This window comes from Vipera berus, assembly GCF_964194415.1.
Source record: "Vipera berus genome assembly, chromosome: 8".
Lineage (NCBI taxonomy): Eukaryota > Metazoa > Chordata > Lepidosauria > Squamata > Viperidae > Vipera > Vipera berus.
This window is the reverse complement of record NC_138211.1, coordinates 21,310,811-21,319,237: the sequence shown is the minus strand read 5'-3', so window position 1 is coordinate 21,319,237 and position 8,427 is coordinate 21,310,811. Positions and strand designations below refer to the sequence as shown.

Genomic DNA, 8,427 nt, shown 5'->3' with positions numbered 1-8,427 from the left:
CCCATCTCAACAATAATCAAGCCTAACCCTGCTTAACTTCTGAGATCAGACACGTTTTGTTACATGATATTCCTATAAAGGCGCACGAACACTCACAGTGTCCGCTCATGAGAATATCACCCAAACCATTTTCCTTTTGACAGGAGCTTCAAAAGCAAATTCTTTTTGGTCAAGCTGAATGAGAACCAGCAGTCAGTGCAAGGAAACCCACATTCAGGCTTAGAAACTGCCTGGGTGACTTTTGGCCAATCACACATTCTCTCTGCCCAATAAATCTCATAGGGAGATCGTTGTAGAGAAGAGACAGCCTCAACCAAAGCACCAGAGGGCAAGAGAAGAAGTAATGGATGGAAATCAAACATAGAATTAAAAAGAAATTTCCTGAGAGTGAGAATAATTAATCAGTGAAATGGCTTGTCTTCCAAAGTGGTAGGTATTCCAAAACTGGAGGTTGTTAAGAAGAGACTGGACAGCCATTTGTCTGGAATGGTATCAGGCAAAGGTGTCCAAGCTTGGCAACTTTTAAGACTTGTGGACTTCAACTCCCAGAAATTCCCCAACTAACATGGCTGGCTGAGGAATTCTAGGAGTTGAGGTCCACAGGTCTTAAACTTGCCAAGGTTTGACACCCCTGGAATAAGATCTTCTGCTCAAGCAGAGGGTGGATTAAAAGACCACCCAGGTCCCTTCTGTATTCATGTAAGCTACCTTGAACTCCTGGAGAGTAGGCAGGAAATAAATCCAATACAGGTAGTCCACTTTAGTAACTGCAATTGAGACTGGCAACTCGGTCATTAAACAAAGCGGTTGCTGAGTGAAAAATCTCGTGACCATGCTTGCGATTTTATGGAGGACAGCACATCCTGGCTTCAATGGCAAACACCTGATAATGCAAAAGACTTAAATGTGGCTATTAGTTGCAAAGTTATGATTTCAGCACCGTTTGTAACTTGGTCGCTGTCCAAGGTAGCTACTAAACAAGGACTGTAATAAAGTTGCAAGAGAATGCATCATATGTAAGAAAGAATAACCAGTTTCTCCATACTCATCTTGGGTTCTCCAAGCGAAGATGGTCCATTTGCACTATTTCATGTATTTATTTGCTTACTTTTCTATCTGTTACTACATGTCCTGCCCTCAGGTGCTTTGGAGAATAGGTGGGCCCTCTCTTCTATGTGACAGCCCCTCAGACTGCTATAATCCCACTAATTGTTCTCATTGTCAGGAAATTTCTCCTTAATTCTAGGTTGGATTTCTCTTTCATGATCTTCTACCTGTTACGTCTTGCAGCTCTTTCATGCACAGTCTTAATTGGTAACCTAGCAAGGCTGCTTGGTGTTACCTTCTGTGAACCATTGGATCATAGAACGTAGAATCAATGGAATTCAAGAGGAGTTGGACTTAATTCAAGATGGATAGATTATATTCAGAAAAAATATGGGACTAAAAAGTTCCATTTAGCTTATCAGTAAATTTTAAATTAATTTTAGAATGTTGGTAATTATGTTAAAGGCGGGTTAAAGTGTATTATGTATTTGGGTTTTTATATAGTTGATTAATGTTAGTTAGATTATGATTACTATATATTTGTAACCCTGTAACCAGCTTTGGGAAGTGGGGGAGGGGGGTTGGGGTGGGGTTGGGAAGGGGGTAATTTTGTAACTTTTTATAAAACTTTTCAATAAAAAAGAGGAGTTGGACTTAATTCAAGAGGAGTTGGGAACGTAATTATTCTAGGCTGGTAACATGCTTAACTCTGCCCCCCCAGCTCTGCCTGCTGCTAAAATAAGACAGATCAGACCCTTCTTGAAAACTGAGTTTGTAAACCTCACAAGACTGTGTGAAAAGCAGGGTGGGTATTTGTGATTTTTAAATATCACAGATCCCATTGTCTTAGCACATCGCAAAAGCCAGAATATAACAGTAAACCACAATGTACATTTTTCTGGAGATGGCACGTTGTGTGAACCCAGTTGTAATATTTTGTTAGCCCAAGATTAACATACTACGTGAACCCAGCTGAAGCAGGCTAGCGTCATCACTCTTGATTCACAGGGCTGGAAGGGACCTTGGAGGTCTTCTAGTCCAGCCCCCTGGCTCAAGGCAGGAGACCTTATACTTGTGTTCCTCCTGTAGGCAATCTGGAAATGAACTTGACCAGCATCCCACGGCCGGCCAAACGGCCTCGTGATTGCACTTTGAAAGTCCTGCAGGATGACAGCAGAGCTGCCGGCTCTTCCACATCTTTTGGCCGACGCAAACAAAAGTGCATTTCTCTGTTCACCCAGAGGAACATGAGAGGCTGGTGGCCTTGCATTGTCTTTGAGAAAGATAAACCACGAGTGTCCGTAAGTCAGGAAAAGATTTTTTTTTTGGGGGGGGGGGGGGTAGGGGGGTAGGCTGTCTCTAAAACATCCAATTACAAGTGGTTCTTGACTTACAGCAGTTCTTTTAGTGACCGAGGTTACAACAGCAGAGAAAAAAGGGACTTGTGGCTGTTTTTCACACTTACGACCGTTGCAGCATCCCCATGGTCGTGTGATCATAATTCAGAGGTTTGGCAATTGATTCATGTGAACGATGGTTGCCGTGTCCCAGAGTCACGTGATCATCCTCTGGCAAGCAAAGTGAATGGGGAAACCAAATTCACTTAACAACCGTGTTACTAACTGAACAGCTGCAGTGATTCACATAACAACTGTGTCAAGAAATGTGGTAAAATAAGCAAAACTCACTTAGCAAATTGTTGGTTTCACTTAGCAAGAGAAATGTGGGGCTCGGTTGTGGTCCTAAGCCGAGGATTTCCTGTATGCTATCGGCTATTGCAGGGGTGCCAAACTCAATTTCATTGAGGGCCGCATCAGCATTGCGGTTGCCCTCAGGGGGCCGGGTGGGTGTGGCCTGGGTGGGCGTGGCCTACTGGGTGGGTGTGGCTATAGAGTGCGTATGGCCTACTGGGTGGGCGTGGCCAGCTCTACATCGTTCGCATCAAGGGTGCCCATGGGGGCCTGGGCAGGAGTGGGACAGATCTGAGGGTCTCTGGCCCAGGGCCAAGGCAGTGGGGGCCGTTCCCTCACTGTTTCCAGGATGGCTTCGCGGGCCACATGAAACCACTTCGTGGGCCAGATCCGGCCCCCCGGCCTTGTGTTTAACATGTCTGGGCTATTGGGTTCTCTGCACAATTGATCAAGCAATGATGGGTCAGTTAAGAACTTGGGGTACTGGAATCTCTCATCTCTTGATGATCCTTCAGGATTCGGCTTCTAAGTTTGAATTCATATTCCATTAGGAGGCAGATGTGTTCATTTTTAACCCCTCCACCTTGGAAAGATCATTCTTCTGAAATATTTTATTTCTTCAGCATCTCCATGTCTTTGAGCCAGCATCCCACAAACCCAACCCTCCCAGATGTATGTGTTACGAACTCATCTTGCAGATCATCAGCCTGGGAAAGTCTGATTGAGACCAACCCAAAAGGCTGAAGTATCTTGTTGGTGTTTATGCTCCAGATTCATGTCTACCAATCCAGACAGCACAGAATATTTCCTGCAAGTCTATGATGGCTATGATGGAGTACTAATCAAGGAAGACTGAGCAAAGTACTCAAGTTCTTAAGGCTGACATATTGGCTATCCGATGCTTTGGTCCACAAATTGGGATCCCCCTTTGCTTTATGTGTGATACATATATAAAGGTGGTCCTCAGCTTATAACCATTTGTTTCATGACAATGGCACTGAAGAAAGTGACTTACAATGGTCCTTGCATCTACAACCATCACAGCATTCCCAAGGTCATGTGATCAGCATTAAGGTACTTAGCAACCACCATGGATTTCTGACCATTGCAAAGTCCCAGGCATCATGTGATCACCATTTGCAATCTTCCCAGCCAACTTCCAACAAGCAAAGCCAATGAGGAAGCCAGATTCCCTTAACAACCATGTGTTTCACTTAACAACTGTGGCAAAAAGGTCATAAAATCAGGCATGAGTCACTTAACAACCACCTTGTGTTGATGCTGCTAACATTGGATGTTCTTGCTTTGACAACATATGGAGATGCAGCCTTTTTCTTTCTTATACTTTTAGAATTAGATGATACTGTGGGAGGAGGAGGAGGAATGTGATGAGAGTAAGTTAGACATAACAATATTGTAATAGTGTGTGAATTCAGGGCTTTTGAAATAAGAGATGATAAGAAATGGAGGGATGGGGTAATGGAGGGAAAGCCTGCATTTCAAACTAACTGGAGAATGTGATTTATGACTGTAAATTAGAGGAGGGAATTGTGCTTTGATACTAGGTGCTCAGGGGAGGGGAATTCAGATTTTGGCTTCAACTATGTTACTGCCGAAGCTATACTACTCCAATAAAGATTCTTCAAGGTAAACAATGCCTTGAAGTTCTTTGAAGAGTTTCACCTATCAGAACTATGATACCTTGCTTAGTAATGAACATTGTGGTCATAAATGTGGTCTTAAGTTGAGGACTACCTGTATCACAGGAACCTAGAGAGCATATTTAAAAAGGAGAGACATCCCCTTGCTGACAAAGATCTGCATAGTCAAAACTATGGTTTTCCCAATGGTAAAGTATGGCTGTGAGAGTTGGACCAGAAAGAAGGCTGAGCATCGAAGAACTGATGTTTTCCAACTGTGGTGCTGGAGAAGACTTTTGAGAGTCCCTTGGGCTGCAAGGAGATCAAATCAGTCAACCCTAAAGGAAATCAACCCTGACTGTCCTTTGGAAGGACAGATCCTGAAGCTGAATCTCAAATAATTTGACCACCAAATGAGAAGAGAGGATTCATTGGAAAAGGCCCTAAGGTTGGGAAAGGGTGCATCAACCTCCAGCTTGAGAATCCAAATAAAGTCCAGGATTTCTTTCATTTCTAAAGATCTTACTGGTTTATTGAATACATGGCATGGTATAGGTGAAGGAAAACTAACTCTAAAATCTGAAGACATCTAACTAAAGCATATAACAATGACATTCCCAGCCAAACCTCCCAGGTGTCCACGTAGTTCATGTAAACATCTTCTCGTTGTTTGGAGAACCTTCTGTTATCTTCTTCCCCATGCTTAGAATGTCCTCAAAAAGTTTCCTTGCAGCTGTTTTTCAACAAACATCCGCAGAACTGGAGTGGTTTCGTTTCTCTAACTAGCTCATTAGAAGCCTCATCCCCCCCTTCCCCCTTACTTTAATGACAAGATGAAAACTATAAGGCATGTAGCTGTCAAGTTTTCACTCTTGACAAGAGTGAAGGCAAAAGGAAAAGGGGATGGAAGAGGATGAGATGGTTAGATAGTATTCTTGACGCAGTGAACATGAATTTGAGCAGATTCTGGGAGACAGTGGGGGAAAAGGGCCTGGCATGCTATGATCCCTGGAGTAGTGAAGAGTCAGACATGACTGAGTAACTGAAGAACAACGAAATAAGCAGTTGGCTCCGTGCTTGTTTTGTGCCAAGCCCACCGGGAATGACTTTTTACTCCAACCCATGTTCTTGTGTCTCTGGCTTTCTAGGGTAAGATTGAAATGTCTCTGGAGTTGCTGACTGATCTTGAGGCTGAAGAATTGCCAGCTGGGAGAGGAAGAGAAGAGCCCAACACGAACCCCTTTCTGAAGTCACCAGAGTAAGATCAGAAGTTGGGTGTCCTCTGACACAAAACCTGGTGGAGGAAGTGACTGTCCTCAGAACTGTGATGCCTCTCATCTTTAGACAGTATGGAAGGAAGCGGTAGCCTTACATCACCATTCACAGGGTTTGGCAGATTTTGAGGCAGGAAAGTATCCCCAACGTGCTTTTCCGAAAGGCGACCGGACTCTCTTGATTTCTTTTTCCGTTGAAAACATTTTGCTTCTCATCCTAGAAGCTTCTTCGGTTCTCTTTCTTGGGTGAAATTGGCCATAGTTTCTTAGTAGTTGGGAGAACTGAAGACGCGTGTTTCTCTTTGCTCTCTTTCAAAGAAAAAAAGCCAAGAAAGTTCAGTTACCTTTTGGAAAAAGCACATTTGGGACAACCGTGACCTGGATGATTGAGAATCTCAACAGACAGGCAGGAAAGTGCAAATTAAACCACCTTCATCCCAATTAGTTTACCCTGACTAGGTCTAAGGGTTAAAAGACTCTGTAAAATGTATCCTGGAGAAACCACAATCTTTGACCAAAGTCTTGTAGATGTGATGGGCAATGTATGTTTCTCCCAGTGCCCCAGTGACACCATTGTGGGGTCCTTCAAGTATGGAGTCCAGGATGAAGCAGAAATAAATGGTAAGGGATCAAAGATGCCAAACCACCCTGGCTGGTCTTCAGCTGATGACTGAGCATAAGCAAATAAAAGATGAATGAAGCTAAGATGAATACAACTGCTGTCTCATCACTTCTCTCTTCATTCTTCTCCCTCAAACTAGGAGACCGGCGACCTCTTTCCTATGGTTCACAGCCCCCTTAAAGAGCATCCATTTTATTATATGGCAGAAGAGTAAATGGAAGATCCTAATTTTCATTTGCATCCTGCTGGTGATCTGGCTATTTGTAGATTTCATCTACGCAGCTCCAGTAAGTCTTCTGAGAAAAGAATGCAAAAATGTAATCTTGAAGGGGAATCATGCCCTATAAGTAATAAGGGTGGGACTCTTTCAGTCAGTCATATGAGTGCTGAGAGAGAGAGAGAGAGAGAGAGAGAGAGAGACAGAGAGAGAGACAGAGAGAGACAGAGAGAGACAGAGAGAGACAGAGAGACAGAGAGACAGAGAGAGAGACAGAGAGAGAGAGAGAGAGAGAGAGAGAGAGAGAGAGAGAGAGAGAGAGAGAGAGAGAGAGAGAGAGAGAGAGAGAGAGAGAGAGAGAGAGAGAGGTGGATGAATAATACAGTACAGCTTTCACTGGTTTCCACCATCTTCTAACTTTCTTTATTCAGGGTTATCTGGCCATGAAGTTGGTCAATCCAATGAAATCCCAGGGTTTATTTTGGTCCAAGCAGTCTTCGAAAAATAATATTAACACAAGCTTTCAAATAACATGGACAACCTCAGAAATAATGCAGACAATTTCAAAGGTGTCATCACCACCAGCAGCTCCCAAGACAGAACCACCAGAAGCTCCCAAGACAGGACCATCAGCAGCTCCCAATAGAGGACCACCAGCAGCTCCCAAGAGAGGACCACCAGCAGCTCCCAAGAGAGGACCATCAGCAGCTCCCAAGAGAGGACCACCAGCAGCTCCCAAGAGAGGACCACCAGCAGCTCCCAAGAGAGGACCATCAGCAGCTCCCAAGAGAGGACCACCAGCAGCTCCCAAGAGAGGACCATCAGCAGCTCCCAAGAGAGGACCACCAGAAGCTCCCAAGAGAGGACCACCAGAAGCTCCCAAGAGAGGACCACCAGCAGCTCCCAAGAGAGGACCACCAGCAGCTCCCAAGAGAGGACCACCAGCAGCTCCCAAGAGAGGACCACCAGAAGCTCCAAAGAGAGGACCATCAGCAGCTCCCAAGAGAGGACCACCAGCAGCTCCCAAGAGAGGACCACCAGCAGCTCCCAAGAGAGGACCACCAGCAGCTCCCAAGAAAAAGCCTCCAGCAGTTCCGAAGAAAGTTCAAGGCCAACTCCTGCCGACAACAGCTCTCAAGCAAATGTCATCAGCAACTCCAAGTAAAGTTCCAACAACCATGCTGAGGAAAGGGCCACCAACGAAGCTGAAGAAAGTACAGCCAGCAACATTGAAGAAACTGCGGCCAAAACCTTTGAAGAAAGTGTCACCTCCTATCTCAAAAAAGCCATCTCCTAAGGAAACATCAAAAACCACAAAGCCACCACAACCAACTGTCAAGAAATTATAGGCAACTTCTCCCAAGAAAAGCAGCTCCCCCTCCCCCAAATTTCCAGTTCCTAAAAAAAGATTGGTAACACTGAAAGGACCAAAAAAATAATAGTTACTCATCAAAAAAAATTCCTTGCAGGATATCACCAACCGCTAAGATCCTAGTCTGTTATAGTTAAGTGTTCGCTTTTTGTTACACAGACAGAAATCCTGTCCTGCTTCTCACAGTTTATTTGAGTGGTCACTAAATGAATGGTTGTAAGCTGAGGACGACCTGCACTGCCCATTTCAGCAATTGAGTCTGCCATATCTATTTTATCTTTGCTTTTCCTTCCACATTGCCATCAATTTCATTATACAGGTAGCCCTTGACTTATGCTCATTCACACATGCACAGACACACACACACACACACACACACACACACAGTGTGTGTGTAAATTGCTTTTAAAATAACAAAAAATAAAGAAGAAAAAATACAAATATTATCAAATAAGCACAATTCCTTAAAATAAGTGAAAAAAATAAAATAGTGTAATACATTAAAACAATAAATGGTTATACTGTAATCCTATATATAATTACCTGTCAACTGTGGAAATCAGG

General features: G+C 43.9%; 1 protein-coding gene across 1 annotated transcript in view; it reads left to right on the top strand.

Annotated features, from left to right (window-relative positions):
- FER1L5 (fer-1 like family member 5) overlaps window positions 1-7,656 on the top strand; it is a gene marked incomplete at both ends in the record, with an annotated part of 107,134 nt that extends 99,478 nt beyond the window's left edge. The window contains 5 exons of the mRNA XM_081333394.1: window positions 2,137-2,348; window positions 5,527-5,636; window positions 6,414-6,561; window positions 6,923-6,975; window positions 7,152-7,656. Of these exons, the coding sequence (XP_081189520.1) occupies window positions 2,137-2,348; window positions 5,527-5,636; window positions 6,414-6,561; window positions 6,923-6,975; window positions 7,152-7,656 (1,028 nt within the window). The remainder of the gene's footprint in view (window positions 1-2,136; window positions 2,349-5,526; window positions 5,637-6,413; window positions 6,562-6,922; window positions 6,976-7,151) is intronic.
- Window positions 7,657-8,427: the final 771 nt, after the last annotated feature.